Source organism: Carassius carassius, chromosome 22, assembly GCF_963082965.1.
Source record: "Carassius carassius chromosome 22, fCarCar2.1, whole genome shotgun sequence".
Classification (NCBI taxonomy): domain Eukaryota; kingdom Metazoa; phylum Chordata; class Actinopteri; order Cypriniformes; family Cyprinidae; genus Carassius; species Carassius carassius.
This window is the reverse complement of record NC_081776.1, coordinates 6630404-6651793: the sequence shown is the minus strand read 5'-3', so window position 1 is coordinate 6651793 and position 21390 is coordinate 6630404. Positions and strand designations below refer to the sequence as shown.

At 37.4% G+C, this 21390-nt stretch overlaps 1 protein-coding gene across 3 annotated transcripts in view; it reads left to right on the top strand.

The window, feature by feature from the left end:
- The first annotated feature begins 728 nt into the window (after positions 1-728).
- LOC132098815 (deleted in malignant brain tumors 1 protein-like) overlaps positions 729-21390 on the top strand; it is a 49351-nt gene continuing 28689 nt past the window's right edge. Inside the window, exons 1-10 of one of the 3 annotated variants that reach the window (XM_059505032.1) lie at positions 729-1238; positions 2143-2177; positions 2384-2514; positions 4517-4831; positions 4960-5262; positions 5360-5674; positions 6155-6457; positions 6570-6884; positions 7216-7515; positions 8025-8339. In XM_059505032.1, the coding sequence (XP_059361015.1) occupies positions 2445-2514; positions 4517-4831; positions 4960-5262; positions 5360-5674; positions 6155-6457; positions 6570-6884; positions 7216-7515; positions 8025-8339 (2236 nt within the window). In that variant the 5' untranslated portion in view covers positions 729-1238; positions 2143-2177; positions 2384-2444. Of the gene's footprint in view, positions 1239-2133; positions 2178-2332; positions 2515-4516; positions 4832-4959; positions 5263-5359; positions 5675-6154; positions 6458-6569; positions 6885-7215; positions 7516-8024; positions 8340-21390 lie in introns of those variants that run through there. The other 2 variants (XM_059505031.1, XM_059505033.1) reach the window with 2 other exon arrangements.

Here is a 21390-nt window from a genome sequence, read left to right as displayed (position 1 = left end):
TAGGGTGGCCACGATCAGCTCCGGTAACCGCGTCAGAGCCATAACGCGCCTCAGACATATGCAGTGGAAATCAGTTGTTAGATTATGTGGGGGTAGGGTGAGCCTGATTTCACCAAGTACAACATGTTCCTGGGTCGACATCCTTGTTGATCCTGGAACAACATTCCAATCAACCAATTAGAATAGAGATATACCTTTTCAGGAAATATCTGTTTTAGGCTCACAACCAGAGTTAGGTGCTTCTACACCCTTGTTTATCAGCTAACATTTCACACTGATTTTAGGAATAAATTATGGGTAGGGTTAGGTTTAGGGGTAAGGATTGGGTTAAATCTATATTTTAGAAAATAATGTTGATCCAGGACCATCAAAAGATGTTGATCCAGGAACATGTCTTACTTGGCAAAATCATGGCTTATACATAAAAAGGGAGGGGTCATGACTTTTTCTCACATCATCTTATACAAAATATTACAGCTTCTGGAGTTTAAAGGAAATTCATGCATAAAATCATGCTACCCCCTTAATTTATAGTAAATTTAGCTGATTCTGTGCCTTATTAAGTTGAACCTAAAGCTGTTTCCATGTTCTGGGATTAAGATACATTTTAAAGGCTAGTTTATCTTTAAATTAAAGGGGGTGGGGGGGTACAATGGTGTTTCGTGTACAGAGTTGTTCACAGTGTTAAAGAGATGGATTCTCATGCTAAAAATGGCCAAAGTTTTAAAAAATAATTTAGAAGAATGACTGAGAATTTCTGTGTCGAAAATCTTACTTCCGGGTTGGTACAAGACTCGGCTGGTTTTTTTCGATCGTGGATCTAATGATGTAGACGAGAACGGAAGTCCTTATATGAGCATTTCTCCCGGAAAAGCGCACCCGCGCATACACATTTGACCCTAGGAGAGCGAGACAGCGCACGTCAATGTGCTTCAAAATCGTTGCCAGCGCTGCATAGGATTTGTTTGAAAATGCCTCCAAATAAGTGCATTTTTGGATGTGAGGGAAAGTTTACCATGTTCAGCTTCCCAAAGAACCCAGCGTTACATGAACAGTGGATGCAGTTTGTTTTTCCGGGGCAGCAACCTAGTGTATCAAGTGCGTTTGTGTGTTCTGGTCATTTTTGTGACAAATGTTTTATAAACAAAGCCCAAGTCGACGCTGGATTTGCACATCGTTTGCTATTAAAACATGGAGCCATCCATGTGATTAAAGACCCCATTCATGTAAGTACAATTGTATCAGATTTCTGTATTTTGTTGGAAATCAGCACATAAGTGAATATATGTTCTTGGAAACAACACGAAACATCAGAATTATAGCTCTACTCATGGCTGGCCTCAAGGAGCTCGTCTTTTTCCGGAAAGAATCGGAAAGCTGTATTTTTCTTTTATAAATACGATAAAACTAAAGACTTTTTGGATATATGAAGGATGCAGTACTAGATTAACATGAGATTAGGTGAAACTGCGTATGTTATTTACCCTTTAATTGATTTTATCAACTATACGCTTCTTTTACACTATATACAGTGCACTGGCTCTCCCTGCTGGTCACAAGGTGAACAACATGCTCATCTTCACTGAGACCAAGTTAGGCTTATAAAACACAGGGCAACTTTTTAAGCAATTTTTTCCGGGCAACTTTTTTTGAGCAATGTTGCTTATAGGCACTTTCCCATTGAGAATGGAACATCTGGATACTTTAGATTGGTCGTGGGTCCCATGTCTCACCTAGTTGCCTGTCGATGGCAACATTGCTCAAAAAGTTTCTCGGTGTATCATCATCATTAGAAATATATGGTCTTTCTGGGCCATCTGAAAGAAACCAGTAATGTGGAATTTAAAGAAAATTTTAGATCAGACAGAGAAATTATTTTGCAATATAGACAATACATATTATGGAGCAACATTCTGCCTTTCACTTGTGTAATGACTTGCTTATATTCTGTGCCCTTAATGAAGATATAATAATGCTTAAAAAAAGATAGTTAATGCTATTTTACAGTCGTATTTTACAAAGAGTAAATGTATATATAAACTAAAAAGTAAATGTATGTATACAATTTTGGATTTTTATAGTAAGCAGTTTTTTATTAGTGATTCTGATTTTTGATCTTGTCTCTGCAGGTGTTTGACTTAGATGCTGTAAATAAACCAGTGAGTTTCCTGTCTCCTGTAAGACTTCTTTACAGTTTATTTTTGTGATGTTCTTCTTTATGGGTGGGTCCAATCAGAACGGACTACTTTGATGTATATGGAGAAAATCTGAAAAGAGTCCTCTGATTTGTCACTGAAGTTGTTTGATGATTTCCTCTGTTGTGTCTAATAAGGTAATAGCGAGTGTGATTGGAGGGTGTTGGGCCTCTTTCTCTCTCATTAAGGAGAGAGTACTTGTACTTCTGTATCATAAGCGCGGAGAAGCTTGTGGGTGTTGAGTTAATCATGCTGAGGATGATGGGAAGATGCCTGACACTCATTTTATTGTCTTCAGTTGTAATGCTCATCACAGCTGGTAAGTACAGAAGTAAAAAGAGATACAGTTATATTTAGAAATTTATTTTCTTTGATCACTGTTATGTAAAAAAAGTAATTATATGGTAATGATTTTTTAGATGACTGTGTAATCCCTATTACAATATAATTGTTTTCCAGTCTTGTGATCAAAATATAATTTTCATGTGATATCAAAATAGAAAATGTTGTTTTAACCTTCCATACATTACTCACCTGCACCTGCTTCTCTGGTCACAAACAATTTAATCAATGTGTCAAAAATCATTCTATGTTAGACTAACTGAGACTTCTCCTACCTTTTCTCTCCTAGAGTTCAGATGTAAAAGCCTCTAAGTGCCATCTGAAATCTCCTAAAATTAATATTTTTTTATCCGGATCCTATGTTTAGGTTCAGTAATTTTACTTTAATGGCAAAGTATAGGTCCTTTTCTATGCCATTATAGTGAAATAACTGAAGAAAAAATACCGGAGCCTGATAAAAATGCTAATTTTAGATGAAAATGACAGAAAACACTTCTGAACTCTTCATATTGTTGCTCATTTTTTGGTTTGATTGTTTCTATTTTTCTTGTTTGTAAGTCGCATGGATAAAAGCATCTGTTAAATCACTAAATGTAAATGTATAACCATGCATATGTCCCAGTCGTTCAAGCTGGGGGGCAGTAAAACTGATCACACATTTGAGGACATTAGAGTATCTATGATGATAAAGTTCTGATTTGATAAAAGAATTGGAAGTATCACTGACAAAATGAAAAAAATCAATTGCTTATACATGATCCTGCAGCATAAATGCTTCATTATGTTCACAAGAAAGTGTGATCACAAGCAACAAGATAAAAATAAATAAATAATAATAATAAAAACTACAGCTCTGGAATCAGTTTCTTTGGTTTTACTATTTATATGTGTTTGAGTAAAATGAAATTTGTAAAGCATCTATTTCAAGAAAATTACAACTGATCAAATTATCAACAACAAAAACTTAAATGATGCAAAGAAAGTTCATATTCATTTTAAAGAACACAAATTTTTTAAATTAGGAAGAGATTAGAAATCTATATTTGGCGGAATAACGCTGATTTTCAATCACAGCTTTCATGCGTCTTGCCATGTTCTCCACCAGTGTTTCACATTGCTGTTAGGTGATTTAATGCCGCTCTTGGCAAAATTAAAGAAAATTCAAGGAGCTCGGCTTTACTGGCTTGTAATCATCCATCTTCACAATCCAGAGGTTTTCAGTGGGGTTCAGGTCCATCCATACCTTGATTGACCAGGCTGTGTGCCATGGAGCACTGTCTTGCTGGAAAAATCAGTCCTCAAAATTGGGGAACATTGCCTGAAAAGAAGAAAGCAAGTTTTCTTACAGGACAACCTTGTACGTGGTTTGATTCTTTTTCCCCTCTCAAAGATGAATGTGCTCAATTCCAGCCTTGCCGAAGCACCCCCAGATCGTCACCAGTCCTCCACCAGATTTCACAGTGGGTGCAAAATGACTTAACCCCAGTCCTCTGCTGTCTTTGCCCATTTCGAACTGTCCTTGCCATGCACATCACCCCAGCTGCTGTTTGCTATTCTTTTTTTTTAGGTCACTTGATGTCATCCTATGGTTGTTGAGTGACATTTGAACTTTTACTCATTAAAAAAATTGTTGAGGTGATCACCTAATCAGTACTTCATTAAGCAGAATGAGGTGTGCCTGTGTGGGAATTCAACAGACACTGAAACAAAAAAGCCTGCCATACATGTACAGATGCTGATTTAAGAATTTTTTTTTTGTGCGTTTTTTTTATTATTATTTTTCCAGAGCTTTTTATGGAATACACCAAGATTTTTAGATAGATATATTAAGTGCTTTTCATTAAAATAATAACCTTTAAGAGGGAATCAGCATGAATTTTTGTATTAATCAACATAACAAAAATGCTGTTGTCTGAGCTCTGCTTATATTGAGCTCTGAATATTCCTTTAAATAGATGCTTCTGACTTCTGTCACTTAGATGAGAAGAATGTGAGGTTGGTTGGTGGCAACCATTCCTGTTCTGGTAGAGTGGAGGTGTTTCACAGAGGTCAGTGGGGAACAGTGTGTGATAATTACTGGGATTTGGCTGATGCTGCAGTGGTGTGTAGAGAGCTGGACTGCGGAGAACCTGTAGATGCTCTTGGTGCTGCTCATTTTGGACCAGGATCAGGACCAATCTGGATGAATTTTGTTGTGTGTGCTGGATCAGAGTCTACACTGAAGAACTGTGGATCATCAGGATGGAGAAAAAACTACTGTTCTCATAATAAAGATGCTGGAGTCATCTGCTCAGGTAAAGCATTTTACATATTCTTAGTCATGTCATTACTGGCTTATATGTACAAATAATTTTCTTGAAGTACAGTACCATATTCTTTTCTCTAAGCCATACTTTTGCTGATTTGATGTTTTATTTTATAGATGTCCGGCTGGTTGGAGGTTCTCGCTGCTCTGGGAGGTTAGAGATCCTTCATAATCAGACGTGGATGTCAGTGTGTGACACTGTCTTTGACCAGCAGGATGCAGAGGTTGTGTGTAGAGAGCTGGACTGTGGGGCTCCTGTACAGGTGCTGGGAGCAGCTGCTTTTGACAAAGGAGACGCTCAGATGTGGACACAAGAGATTCAGTGCAGAGGAAACGAATCTCAGATTCACCTTTGTCCAACATCATCCTCACAAAAACAAAATTGTTCTTATGTAAACAACATTGCTTTGCTGTGTACTGGTAATCATTTTAAGTAAAACAGCACATTTAATTTCATTTTATTTTAACAATTAAAATTTACTCTCGCATTTCCTATTGCACTCTTTAACATTCACAGAGATAATAAAAGTGAGGTTAGTTGGTGGTCACAGTCGCTGTGCTGGTAGAGTGGAGGTTCTTCATAGAGGTCAGTGGGGAACAGTGTGTGGTGATGGCTGGGATTTGGCTGATGCTGCAGTGGTGTGTAGAGAGCTGAACTGTGGAGAACCTGTAGATGCTCTGAGTGCAGCTCATTTTGGACTGGGATCAGGACCAATCTGGATGAAACATGCAAAATGTACTGGATCAGAGTCAACACTTAAGAAATGTGGATCGATGTTTTCAGATTTTCATGACAAGTGTCGTGAAAAAAATGCTCAAGTCGTTTGTTCAGGTAAGCTGAAGCTAGAAACCCTGTTTTACTGTACAAAACAACTGCACCAAAAGCAGACATAAGTTGTTAATTTATTTTTCTTTCTTTTTTTTTTTTTTTTACCCTTTTCTACCTTTATTTTTGTCCATGCGTACTGTTAAAATAGGCCCTGTTAAAATAAACTCTACTGTACATTCTAATGTGATATGTCATTTATGATGAGAATGTGGCTCATGTATTCAATTTTTTAAAGCAACAATGCCCTGTTTTCTGTGAGGGATGTTTTTGTAGCTTAAGACAATGTAGTTGTCTTGTAGACAAGTTTTTGGACTGTGGAAAATATTTTGCTGAAATTTGTAATGTGTTTATGATGTCTTTTATTTCAGAAGATCAAGGAAAATATGATTTCTCATTATATGATTTATACTGTAGGACTCATTTTTGAAATTCTCTAACTTAAAAGTTGTTCTTTTCATTTTTGTATTTTTTTATTCTCTCCAGAAGTCCGGCTGGTTGGAGGTTCTCGCTGCTCTGGGAGGTTAGAGATCCTTCATAATCAGACGTGGATGTCAGTTTGTGATGCTGCCTTTGACCAGCAGGATGCAGAAGTTGTGTGTAGAGAGCTGGACTGTGGGGCTCCTGTACAGGTGCTGGGAGCAGCTGCTTTTGACAAAGGAGACGCTCAGATGTGGACACAAGAGATTCAGTGCAGAGGAAATGAATCTCAGATTCACCTCTGTCCAACATCACCATCACATGAAAACAACTGTTCACATGACAATGATGTTGGACTGATGTGTGCAGGTTTGAGCCTTGTTTTTATTTATTTATTTTTTTCTCTCTCTGTATGAAACCGTTTTTTTTCCCCCTTTTGTCCATATACATTTTGCTCTCTCTCTCTCTGTTCATTTTATAGGCAGCATGAGAGTGAGGTTGGTTGGTGGTCACAGTCGCTGTGTTGGTAGAGTGGAGGTGTTTCACAGAGGTCAGTGGGGGACAGTGTGTGATGCTGGTTGGGATATGGCTGATGCTGCAGTGGTGTGTAGAGAGCTGGACTGTGGAGAACCTGTAGATGCTCTGGGTGATTCTTATTTTGGACCAGGATCAGGACCAATCTGGACAAATCTGAAGTTATGTACTGGATCAGAATCTACGCTAAAGAACTGTGGAACAGTGGAATGGGGTTTATTTCAATGTGATCATACTAAAGATGCTGGAATCATATGCTCAGGTAAGCTGTTTCAAACAAGCCCTTTTTTACATCACTGATGCTCCACTTGACTCAAAGGGACAGTTAATCCAAAAATTAAAAGTTAGTCATTGTTTACTTACTCTCATGTATTCTTTAAAATCCCCCTTTTTCTTCAATCAAAGAAAGATAGAGTAGTTTGGAGTGACTTGAGACTTGGTAACCAATTATTTCCCCCATTCATTTCCCTATTCAACTCCTTTTAACAGTAATAAGTGCTTTTTGGTAGACCAAAATGACAAGAATTACATGTTTACATAACAAACACATCTGATTTTTTTTTCTTCTGGTTTCTTATTTCTTGCTACTTCAGGCGTCAGGCTTATTGGAAACTCCAGTTGTTCTGGGAGCTTAGAGATACTTCATGATCAGACGTGGATGTCAGTGTGTGACACTGTCTTTGACCAGCAGGATGCAGAGGTTGTGTGTAGAGAGCTGGACTGTGGGGCTCATGTACAGGTGCTGGGAGCAGCTGCTTTTGACAAAGGAGACGCTCAGATGTGGACACAAGAGATTCAGTGTAGAGGAAATGAGTCTCAGATTCACCTCTGTCCAACTTCCTTACACAAAGACAGTTGTTCACGTGATGATTATCAGAAGCTTTTCTGTGCTGGTGAGAGTTCAAATAATATGAGAGTAGTACCTCATATATTTTTTCTCATAGGGTGCGTCTCAATCACTAACCTGGGAGCCAGCCATTTTTAAGAGCTGTCTCAATCACAAAATCCTTTGAGTGCACTGTAATATTTGCTCCCTAAAAATCACACAGTGCACTGCAAAAACCAGATATTCAATATATTTCCTTAATGGAAATTCTGAATTGTGAAACATAAATCACATAAACCAACAAAAGCACATAGTGATGTCACTGGAAATTGTAAAATCAGTATTCCAATCTGTAGTGAACCACTGTGCTGTGTCCAAATCCCAGACAGCAAGCAGTTTCGTCCCAGATCCGGCTCAGATCTGGCCTGTGTGAAATCCATGCAGGCCAGATGTGGGCCGGATCCGGGCCGAAACTGCTTGCTGTCTGGGAATCTGTGTACGCAATATAACGATTCACAATTTAGCGAGTTTATAGAGACACACCCACAGTTTTATCTCTATTCTCCTGTGACTTAGATAAAAAGAATGTGAGGCTGGTTGGTGGTAACAGTCGCTGTGCTGGTCGAGTGGAGGTTCTTCATAGAGGTCAGTGGGGAACAGTGTGTGATCTTGGTTGGGATATGCCTGATGCTGCAGTGGTGTGTAGAGAGCTGGACTGTGGAGAACCAGTAGATGCTCTGGGTGATGCTCATTTTGGACAAGGATCAGGACCAATCTGGATGTATCTTGTATTATGTACTGGATCAGAGTCTACACTGAAGAACTGTGGGTCAACAGGATGGAGCAAACACGACTGTACTCACAAATCTGATTCTGGAATAATCTGTTCAGGTAAATCATTTAACTTATTGTTTGTGAATATATGGTGAATTATTGTTTTTTTGGAAAACTTTTTTTGTTGTTGTATGTGTGTGTGTATTGCTGTGTATAGTATTTAGCTATCAAGCAATTATCTTTGTCTATTGTGCACTATAGTTCATGTACTTTATCCAAACAGGCCATAAACCTTCCAGACTCATTAATGGATCTAACCTGTGCTCTGGGAGGTTAGAGATCCTTCATAATCAGACGTGGATGTCAATGTGTGACGCTGTCTTTGACCAGCAGGATGCAGAGGTTGTGTGTAGAGAGCTGGACTGTGGGGCTCCTGTACAGGTGCTGGGAGCAGCTGCTTTTGACAAAGGAGACGCTCAGATGTGGACACAAGAGATTCAGTGCAGAGGAAATGAATCTCAAATTTCATTTTGTTCAATATCATCATCACACAAACACAACTGCACCAGTGACAACACTGTGGGACTGATCTGTTCTGGTAAAGTATTAATATTCACTTTTTCTTCATTTGTTTTAGAGGAAATATAATTTCTTCTCTGACAGTTGCATTATACTTTGTTTCTAACCTCTCTGTTCTTTATTCAGGATACACAGATCTCAGGCTGGTAAACGGTTCAGACTCTTGTTCTGGAAGAGTGGAGCTTCAGTTTCTCAGCAAATGGGGCACAGTGTGTGATGCATGCTGGGATATGAGAGCTGCCAGTGTCCTCTGTAGACAGCTGAATTGTGGGATTGCTGTGTCTGTTGTGGGATCAGACTGGTTTGGAGAGGGAAGTGGTGAAATCTGGGCTGATGTGTTTGATTGTGACGGGAATGAAACAAAACTCTCAGAATGTTCCATCTCTTCATGGAGTCGAGCTGAATGTTCTCATAAACGAGATGTTGGAGTCATCTGCTCTGGTAAACTTATTTGACACTGAGAGTATGATACCGATAAACTCTCTAAATTATGTATATTGAAGACTATTTCAGTATGTTCTACCACAAATCTAAGTTTATTAAAAAATGACATTTTTTCCAGATTCCGCTCTGGCTCTTCATGATGGTCTGGTGCGGTTGTCTGGAGAGAGACAGTGTGAGGGGCAGGTGGAAGTTTTCTTCCATCAGGTCTGGAGGAGAGTTCTGCTGGACTCCTGGAGTCTCACTGAATCCTCTGTGGTCTGCAGACAGCTGGGCTGTGGCTCTGTGCTGAACTTCTACAGCTCCTCTTCATCCAGTCCTGAACACAGTCATGAGTGTGTGACGGGCTTCCAGTGCTCTGGGAGTGAAGCTCATCTGGGGAACTGCAGCTCTCCACAAACTCTCAACTGCAGCTCCACACAACAGCTGTCAATCACCTGCCTTGGTGAGAAGAACAACATCTGGACAGATTTTTCAGTTGTTTTTGACCAATAATGTGTTTTTCTGTCTCTGAATATCAGGTCGTGGGTCCATCAGGCTGGTGGGTTCTGGGGGAGACTGTGCAGGGAGGCTGGAGGTTTTTCACAGCGGCTCATGGGGGACAGTGTGTGATGACTCCTGGGATATTAAAGATGCTCATGTGGTGTGCAGACAGCTGCAGTGTGGAGTGGCCCTCAGTAACCAGCAGGTACCAGCCTGGTTTGGTCCTGGTTCTGGACACATATGGCTGGATGAGGTGGAGTGTGAGGGGGATGAGACGTCCCTGTGGAGCTGCTCTTCTCCAGGCTGGGGAAAACATGACTGCATACACAAGGAGGATGTAGGAGTCGTGTGCTCAGGTAAATAATAAACAATAAATAAATTCTAGTGTATTTACATTGTACAGATTAAGAAGGGGGTTGAAAATTGTTCTTATTCCAAAGTGTTTCCATTTTCAAAAGAATTCTGGAAGTGTTTCCTTTAACTGATGTAATTTTTTTTAATGCGAAGAGAATACAGTACTGAAACACTCCTGAAAAATTAAATTGAAAGATTCTTCCACTTTGACCCAGAACTCCACTTCTAACTTTTCATAGTCTGACAAAGACATGCATCTTACCACTGCAAATTGTAAAATATAGGCCTTTTTATATTTATTTTTCAAAGGCACTCAAATAACTGTTAATGGGCCCACAATTGTTAAATTCTTTAATTTTTCCATCTAGAGTTCAAAGAGATCCGGTTAACTGAGGGCTGTGAAGGGAATCTGGAGGTTTTCTACAATGGATCCTGGGGTAATGTGTGCTGGAACAAGATGGACAGAGACACAGCAAGTCTGATCTGTCAAGAGCTGAACTGTGGAAGATCTGGCAGTGAAATCAGATATTCAGTGGGACTGAAGTCACACAACTGGCTAGATTTTTTTAATTGTCGACCACATGACTCCACTTTATGGCAGTGTCCTTCTTCACCCTGGGGACAGACTGCCTGTGATAATGATGAAGTGGCCAAAATCACCTGCTCAGGTAAGATTTTAGACCACTTGGTGATGTTTCTATATAAATAACAAATCTGTCAATTGGTGATCATGTTATAATCTCAGAGGAGAAGAGTCCTGAGTCTCCACGGAGCCATCTATCATGTTCAGCATCCCCTAACCAGAGACCGCATTCAAGTGAGTTTATTTGACAACAAATAGGTTTAAATGTTTACTACTTTTTTCCACATATAAAACTCACTAGCTGATAGATAGCTCAAAATAGCTCTGTCACAGCCCTAGACTCTTTAAACTGCAGTGTGTTGTTATTGTTGTTGTTTTTTGTTGTTTTTTTTAACAGTGTGCTGAAGCTGGCCAGTGCTGATGTGTGTGTGTGTTTTAGGTCATGTTCCTCTCAGACTTAGTGGAGGGGACGGCCGGTGCTCTGGGAGGCTGGAGGTGTATCATAACGCTGTGTGGGGCTCAGTCTGTGATGATCACTGGGACATCAGAGATGCTCAGGTGGTCTGCAGGCAGCTGGGTTGTGGAGCAGCACTGAGGGCTGATGGGAATTCAGTCTTTGGTGCTGGTGAAGGCGTTGTGTGGATGAACAAAGTTGAGTGCAGAGGGAATGAGATTCACCTGTGGGACTGTCCTCTCTCCCTGAATAACCACACTGACTGCTCCCACAAAGAGCACGCTGGACTCACCTGTGCAGGTCACAGCAAACACTGAGGATTAATATTCATTTGATAATTTAAGAGCAAATATTTGTGCATTTGCATGTTTTTAATGTGTTTGTGTCTGTTTTGTCAGATGTGTCAGTGTCCACTACTCCTGCCTCAACATCATCAGTTTCTCCTTCAGTGCACTCAACATCAGTCGCTCCTCCACAAACTCCTCCACCAGCATCTCCCCCAGTGCTAGTGATTGTTTTGGGAGTTGTGCTCTTACTGCTCTTAGTGCCACTGCTTATATTGATTCAGCAGAACAGAGTGATGAGGAGAGGTAGGAGAGATCCAGAGTCTGTCATATTGTGTCTTATTCAGTGTGTGATCAGTCATGTGTTGTGAACTGACAGCAGGTTTGTCTGTCTACACTCACAGCTCTCTCTGACTGGTACACAGGACTACACAAGACACTGATTGAGCCAGTTTATGAGGAAATTTGTCATAGACACAATCACGTCTCTCAGAGAGGTAAGGCATCATGTGATATAATTACATATAATTGGGTCATTCTACAGAAACATCCATTTTTCTGTCCCTAGCCTTTACAGAAATATTACAATTGAAAGCAATGTGGCATTCTTTGTTTTTAATAAATGTTAACAAATTCTAAGCACCACAAAACGTCTTTTCACCAAAGCAATGTAGAGAGGGAAAGTGCTTCATTTTGCAGTCAAAAACAGGTTTTTCTACCATTTAAAATACAATAGTGTATTCATAACTATCAAATATATGATATAAATGGCAAAATAAAACAAAATGCTGAATAAATATTATAAAATATATCATAAAAACAATGGTTCCCTTAAGTTGTGTCACTGGTGTTACCGTTTGACAAAAAATCTGTTATTTTGAAATAAAAATCACACTGATGACATCACTTGACTTCCTCCTTCCTATTTTCAAAAGATCTATGAAAAAAGTCCCATGTTACTGTAAGTCCACTGTTTCTTTTCAGTTATCAGAATTCTTTTCATTTAACTTATGATTTCATATGAAGCTTTTAGTTGACATCACTGGTATGACCTATTTATTGTTAGGGAATTATAAAGAAAAAAAAAACTATAATACAAATGGATTACACTACTTAATTTAGTGAGTATGCAATGATTGACAACATATGGTTTGATACCATATGACATTTTGTAAAATGCATTTTTCAGGAAAATTGTCACTGGTTTTATTGTCACTAGTGTTACCTTCCTTTTGGGTAACACCAGTGAAGATCAGTATATCAGGATTTATGTGTGTCACTGGTGATTCATTGTGTCACTGGTGTTACTGTGCTGTGTTACTGCGTTACTGTATTGTTTTTTCTTTCACATATAATAAATAAGACATAATCACCTTATTTCTTGCAATTTCATTATTTTTCGGTAACACTGACTACATGTGCTGAGAAAAAAAAAATTGAAAAAAATATATTTCATAAAGTATTTTGATATTGATTAAAGAAGGTAACACCAGTTACAAAAAAATGTGGTCTTGAAATAATTGCACAAAAATGCTAAAAAGAACATTAATTCAGCTTTTATTTATATGTATTCATAAAGTCAAAAGGTAATCTAATAATGTGGTCTACGTTTAAATGTCATAAAAAGAAATCCATTTTAAGACATTTTGCCATACCAAAAGTGGATGTTTCTGTAGAATGACCCAACTGCATTCTGATTGAAAGGGACACTACACATTGTTCACTTCTCCTCTTTCATTGTAACTTTTGCATATTCTGCATATTATACCTACAAACAATCATGCAATCCCCACCTGGTACTAATTAAATTCAACGAAAAGCCTCACCTCCTTTCTGAGGCATTTATTTCAGTTAAACTTATTTAAGTACTGTAGGAATGCATAAGGACAGGTTCATAAATTTCCCTCTCAACTTCCTGTAAAGTGATGTATTGATATACTCTCATTCTCTTATTATTTGGATTAGAGGTTCACGTAAAATAGTGGAATGTCCTGTGAAGTCCTCTTTTAATTGATTGGAACTCAACTTATGTTGTGAAGTAATGTGTTTAGATAATTGTGAAAATCTTGTTGAGAAAGTAATGACATCAAGCAAAACACATCACTTAACAGTGTTAAAGTTTTGTTACTCTAGTAATTGGAAACCTTTCATCCTTATCTCTTAATTATGAATCATTATATCATTTCATCATTAATTGATAGGAGACATCAGTTAAATTCAATTCAAGTTTACTTGTATAGCTTTTTTCACAATGCAAATCCTTGCAAAGCAGTTATACAGAAAATTAATACAAGTGATACAGATATGATCCACTGTAGAATTAAAGCTTTATCTGTCATTCACATCTGCTTAATCAGATTTAATAAGTATCAACTACAAAAAGTTCAGTGTTGTGATTTTACCTCATAATTGGTATTGTATAAAGTGAAATATAAATAAATGTGACTTGATATTTTTCTATTTTTATTAATTTTTATTTCTTTTCTGAAGGAGAGGTTCATATGTTTGTTAGTTGTCCCTTCCTATATGCAGATTTTGAAAGGTAGGGAGGAATGGGTTTGCATACTACATGTGCAGATATTGGTATGCAGTACACAGGGCAGCAGATGCCCTTCTGGTTATCAATCAGTCAATAAAATACAATTCAGTCAGTCATTCCAAAATGAAATAAAAATCAACAAAATGAAATCCATAATGGGCCATAAATGCATCCTTAATATGTTATGCAGAAAAGACCTCAATAAGGTAATGGTGTAATGGTGTCTTAAAACTAAAGTGTTATCAGATGGATAGAATGTAAAAGGGAAAATCTGCACTTTATTGATTTCTGGAGGTTTATCACACTCATTTCCAATTACCCTTGTAGTGCAATTGATTAAAAGTCATCTTATCTCATCCATATTTAAAGTTAAGGTGATCTTAACACCATCATTGCTTGCAATACCGATTCCTACAAAGATGACACATTTCCAAAATAAGAAGAAAGCTCTGAAATCATTTTGTGGGTCATATTTTTTACTTTTTCTCAACAATCTTTATGCTCCAAAGGTAATGAGTATTAGTAATGATTCTGACATGTTTCTGACTGTTCTGCTCTCTTTTAAAAGGGAGTCTAAACTCTGAAGATCTGCATACTTATGAAGATGTTGATGAGCTTCTCTCAGGTTAGAGAGCTGATTTATAAACTTGGTAAACCAGTGTAAATGGTGAAATTCACAATTTACAGAAAATGTATGACCCATAAACAGTGAAATTTGTAAGTGATAATGATGAGGATGATTATTTTTATTTATTATTTTTTGGGGGTGGTCACTGAAATTACACCAGGATACTATGATGATGTCATCATTGATGGACTAAAACATGATCATGAGACAGGTGCTGGTGCTTCTCTGTACTTGTTGTTGTAGTTCTCTCTCTGTAATTCTACAATCTGTGTATTAGTATAAGTTTGTTTTGAGTATTATGACATTGGTTTCATGTTAAATTTTTAGATGACACGCCAGAGGACTATTATGATGATGTCATTACTCGTGAACAGAACTATGGTACTAAAAAAGGTGTTTTTTTATCATGCATTTTTACACCCTATTTCTTTAAGGTGAAGGGTAGTTCAAATAAAAATAGAATAATATTTTATCCGCTTTATTTTATATTCAACATATTAAATATAAAATAAATGCCTGTGTGTGTGTGTGTGTAGTGGACACACCAGAGAATTACGATGACGTCATTAGTAGACAGTGCCCTCAATGTGTAACAGGTGAGTCACAGAACTTCATTTTTAGTTATGTTTTGTTTTCTATGATATATTGAACATGGGTTTCTACTATAAGTAAATCAGCGTGGCTTTATCAGGTTCAATCTAATAGTCTCAGATAGTCATGAAGAGAAAGAGATTAAGGTTTTTTTTTTTTTTTTTATACATTTGCATTATAGAGGGAGATCAGGAGGAGTGTGATGATGATGATCTGGAGAACAGCAATGAAGATGTGAGAAACCTGTCAGGTATTTTTTTTTTTTTTTGGTCTTGCGATTTCTGCACTTTTTTTGTTGCACAATTTTTGTAGGAATGTACAGACAGACAATTTGCTGAAACACTGATGCAATCACAATATTTAATATGTTTTTTTTTGCAGACTATGATGATATAGGGGAGTTGAATGATGAGGCAGGGGCTACTGTATATGACTCAGTGGCCACACTCAATGTCACTGCTCATTAAAGCTTCTGTTGTTTGTTTTGTTTGCTTGTTTTTGGTTGATGAATTTGCTTGACAATTTTTTTAAATACATTTTGAGTTCTCTTTGATACATTTTTTATATATTTGGAGTCATAAACATATCTTGAACAACATAATTACTGCAAACATAATTTCTAGTGTGTTTATTGCCATGATTGCTACTGTTCACGCTCAGGTTTAAGTGTTTGATTTCATATTTTCACTTTTTTTGTTCCTTTCAAATAAATGAGATGTAAGAAGGTGACTTTAATATTTAATTTATTTTGTTTGATTTTTTATATTTTTTAATTTTCTATTAATTCAGTGATGGAAGTTTTTTTCTTTTTCTTTTCTTTCAATAAGTGCTGGATACTTGGGTATTATGCTCAGATTTGTTTGTGACTATATAGACAGACAAAATAATGTTGGATTTCTCTAATGACAGTTCAAACTGAGCCAGCACACTGTGATTTTAGTTCAGTTTGTTTTGAAGTGAACAACAAGTGATAACTGTCTTGTGGATTTTATGGTATTTTACTGTCTTGTGGAGATCAGTTGCAGTAATATACATTTCTGAAGTCATTTGCCAAAATAATTCTGTGAAAATCTTCTTTAATAAATGTCATAAATAATCAAATGCTTATTTGTTAAAAATAATTAAAAGAAACAATTAACTTTTGTTTAGCATTTTAAATTAGCTCAAAATGTATTTTATCATCAAGTGAGTACAAGGCACATTGGAACATAATTGCTCACCCTTTTACATTACAATCAAGGACGTAGTCTCAAAACAAATAGAGGAGGGATATGTTCTGGGGTGCAAAACAGAAAAAGACTTGGGATTTGGGAAATGGCTGATGCTTCAGTGGTGTGTAGAGAGAGGGACTGTGGAAAACTTGTAGATGCTCTTTCTAAGGCACACTTTGGACAAGGGGCGAGACCAAATTTGGAGGAGTCATGTCAGATATATTGGTTCGGAATCCACCCTGAAGGACTGTGCCTCAGCAGGATGGGACAAGTCTTAATTGGATAATACTAGGGATGTTGGAGTTAATTTATAGTTCAGAATTCTCAAGGTACTTTATACAAGAAACCGGAACGGTAAAATGACCTCGTCCTGTGAGCAGCGAACACAGACAACCAAGTGTGAATACATATGGATGTTTATTAAACAACACTACAGTGGAACATGCAACATCAGATTAAACACAAACATACACACATTAAACATAGATGTCAACGCAAGGAAGGCATGGATAGAGAGAGAGAGAGGGAGAGAGATAGAGCGAGTGCTCACGCGCACGACAGTGGAGAGTCATGGCAGTATTTACTCATAAACCAAATCACAACCTGTTAAGAACCATCAAAGAATCTCATCCCCTTAATTAAAAGGGGCCAAAGCCTAGAAGCGCATCTTAATAGTTAACAAGAGTATACTTGCATTGGTTCTGTAAAGTGTCTGGTCTGTAAAAGTAAAATGTCCCAGTGCATGTATAATGCGTAGATTCCTGTTGAATCCTGTTAGAAGTGAAACCTTTCTCATTTCATCCATGGGTCAACTGCTTCGAACTTAGTGAATCAATAAAGTTGCTGAAAACTGTTAGAAGATCGGACTGTCAACTGCACCCAATGGGGAGTCGGGAGGTGTCCAAGGTGATGGGTGTCTCCAGGGAACCGCAAGTTAAGAGAAGCAAACTTTTTGGGTGTGGAAGAGGTTTTATCTGGTTTCCCGGTAACACCCCTTTTGGTTGGATTGACCAATAACGAGGCTTATCGTTTCAGCAGGAAAGTGTTTCTTTGTCTCAATGACACCTGATTTCCATATATTATGAATGGCGTGATGAACTGGTTATCTGGTAACCCAAACTATGGTACAAATAGTATGATGCATTTTAGGCTCACATAGTAGAGATATTTAGCTAAGGCAAACCGAGAGGTTTAATTAGGTACCAAGAAAGATATGCAAAAAAATATAGTAACATAAAGATACATTCTTATGCTTGAATATTAGAGGTCAACTAACACGACTAGAGAATCATAACTATGCTAATATGAGCTGGGAAACATACAAACACACAGGGATATATCGTATACATTTGGAATGGCTTATATTCTGAGTTAAATGCAAGAAGGTTTGAGCATCTGTGTGTGTGTGTGTGTGTGTGAACAGCATGGGGAGGTATTTTCCTCTGCATGCTTTCCATTGAAGCTGATTAAGATCTCTTTGAAGCTTATGAGTCCGAGCTAGGAATGTAGAAGTGTTCCTGGTGATGCTCAGACAGGCCCCTAAAGGTGTCAATGGCACAGTTTGATGCAGTGATTTACATGAGGTCAGTCAGTAGATTAAACATCTTTCTGAATATTAGAATGAATGTGTTATCATGATCTGGTCCATATGCTACGGTTGTGAGTTGAGAGCACCATGGACCGAGCATTGTCCTACTTGAAAGAGGCCACTTCCACCTGACTCTATCATCATGAAGGGGTGGACCTGGTCTGCAACAACATTTAGCTAGATATGTCACATTTACGTCTATATAGATGGCTGGACCCAGGGTTTTCCTGCAAAGCATTGTCCAGAGCATCAGACATTGTCCACAGTTTTTTTTTTTTTTTTTGTACATCTTTGTGCCATTTTGTCCCCAGGTTAAATTGTGATGATGTGATGTAAAAGAAAATGGGACTTATTAGACCAGACAACCTTCTACAACTGATCTTAGGTCCAGGCAGATTTGACAGTCATCATACATTCTGAATGATTTGAGGCTGCTCAGCCTCACACGCAGCACAATGCAATGCACTGTGTGTTGGGACACATTCCTCCCATTATCATCATTAAAATGTTGTGCAATTTGTGCCATAGTAGACCTTCCATTGGCTTTTCTTTCACAGCTGCATACTTGAATCATCCTGGTCTCCCAGGGGAATAACGAAGAGGCCAAGTGCACCTTTCACACTTGCTGACATCCCTGATTAGAACCTGAAGGACCCTCATGCCCATAAGAGCTCCATCACCAGCTGATTGTACAACTTCGGCAAGCTGCTTCATGAGCAGAGCCAGCACAAAGTATTAATCAAAATCATCAAAATACAACCATAATTGATGCAATGATTTTATTGTATGAATTGTTCCCTGGCTTTTCATAATTATCAGTTCTCATTGTCTCATTATGACAGGTTGTTTTTTTTTGTCATCCTCAGGAGGCGCACCCCTTCTCTCAAGTTTTAATCACCGGCACCTGTTGGTAATTCACTCACCCATCAACCACCACATATAAGCAGACACCTCAGTCTCACTAGTTATTCAACCTCATGACTACACAGTGGAATCTGCCTCTGGTCTTGTTACTAGCTATTTCTCCAGTGAATATCTCCTCAGATCTCTTTCCAAGAATACTCCTAAGTCTTCACTGAGGTGTGTGCACCATCACCCCTGTCGGCCTTCCAGTACTCCTGTAAGAGATAAGAGATTGCAAATCACGCAATCCATCTCTAAGTAACTATCACCTTTATGGATCTGCTCACCTGTTGATCTCCCCTTCATTCTCGTAGCTCTCTTGCTTCAATAAATCAGTTCATACTAACCTTCTGTCTCAGAGTCAAGATGTTACAATATTTATACCATCTCTGATTTTTGTTTTCTTTGCAGTTTTATGCCACAGTACATCTCCATTTAGAATGGGGAAAAAAGAGATCTGGAGATGTGACTGGAATGTGATACATAAATAATGTGTCCTTGTGTTACTGATTCAGTGTCTACAGATGTGATGAGTTTACATTTACTTCTTTTGGCAGATGCTTTTATCCAAAGTAACTTCAGAATCCATTCAACTGTACATTTTATTAGTACATGTGTTTCTCCTGGAGTAAAGCACAGGACATTGGTATTTAAATTTTAACTTGTAGTCATTAGTTAGCTCAGTTGCTTAGAGTCACATGTTCAAATTCAGTTACATTGTATGAATGCAAACATATTGCTCCAGAAAGTTTTATCTCTCCCAATCAAAAGGTCTTTCACAATTCCTCAAACTCATCCCCATGACATGCTTTTCTCTGCATTTGATTTGTTGGCATGAAGTTGAGGGAATTCTAGGTTTAAAAAAAACATTTAAACCTCACAAAAAAAAGGAAAACACTTTTGTTTACTTGCAATTAATAGTAATGCGTGAGCCCAGGGGCTAATGAACTATATTGCAAGGAAGAATAACTGTTTATTATTATTATTAATTACTTTTATTATTATTATTTTTATATTCATGTTTATGCAGAATAGAAGCATTTTTAGTAGTAGTCTCAGGCTTTTTTGCTGTATGTTTAACAGATTGTGGCTGCTATTTAATGTATTAATGTGAAATCTTGAAGCTAAATGGATTTGTGAAAGAGTAATTAAATATTAAATAATTCAGTTATCATATTAAACTAGAAAAGGGGAGACCAAGTGTAAAGCAGACCCCAAAGATATCTGGTTATTAAAATCTTAAATTGAGGCACAGATGACCCTACATGAGACCCAAGTGCTGAGATTTCTATTAATCGATTTGTCCTTGAGAGAAACATTGACACACAAACATCTCTCAGACATCAACAACAACATCACAGTGATGACATCTTTAAATCCTGTCTTTTCAGAATGTTCACATTTATATTTCATCCCTTTCACTCTGTCTCTGTCTACATACAATATAACCGGCCAGTCCGCTAAATACACACAGCTTAAAACTGGATATTTTCCCTCAAGCCTTGCGCTTAATGAAATTCTCTTTACTTATTGAAAACAGGTTACTGGTGAGCTTTTGACCAGCTGTTGAAGAACTGCTGAGAATTAGCTGGGTTACTTAGGACAGCATCAGACAAAATGACTGAAGTTATGTTGTACTTGAACAATTCAGAACATTTACTTTTCTGTTTTACTTTTCTGTCCAGCTTTGTATAGAGTTTAGCAGTCTCTGTTTTAACTTAAATATGTCCCTGAAAAACAAAAGCTAATTTAATGCTTTAGTTGATAATTAAATCTGTGGTTAAATCTAAAACGATAGCTTGTTTTGTATTTACCCTTTTGGATTCAAACTGAAACCACTGATTATTATTATTTTTATTTTTTTTGAAACCTTGACTTAAAGTATTATAAGTCTATGCATTTGATAAACGCTCTTGGATGGAGTTGAATGCTTTTCATAAACCGTAGCCAAGGAGAGCATGAAATGTCTCAGCTTTCCAGGGTATTTCTTTATTCTTTTTTATCTGAAGTGTTCACAGAAGCGTTCAGTGAAGCAAGAATAATATAGCTACACTACTTATAACAAGAACATTTGCAAAGGTAAAACCAACATGGAAGCAATCAGCACTGAACTGTAAAGGAAGTGTATTTTCCCATTCTTTGATAATGTCTAGCATCACATACAGCACAAAGCGTAGAAGTCTGAAGCAGAGCATTACTTCCTAAAGGCAATAGATCTGGATCCTGCGAAAGGAAACTGCAACATGCATCACAGTACAATTTGATTTCCTTTCTGATTGATTTGATTCCCTTCTAATTTGTTTAATAAAGTGCTCAATTGCACTTGACATTTTATTTGATAGTGTCTTTAAATATTCCACCATTTATTTATTTTATTTATGAATGCATTTAATTGTTATTTATTTTAGATTATTATTATCAAACATTTTATATTGATTTTATGTAAATAATGTATAGAAATGTATAATTTATAATTCTATAGAAAATATTATATATTGTAAGTTTTTATGATTATTATAAATTACGATTA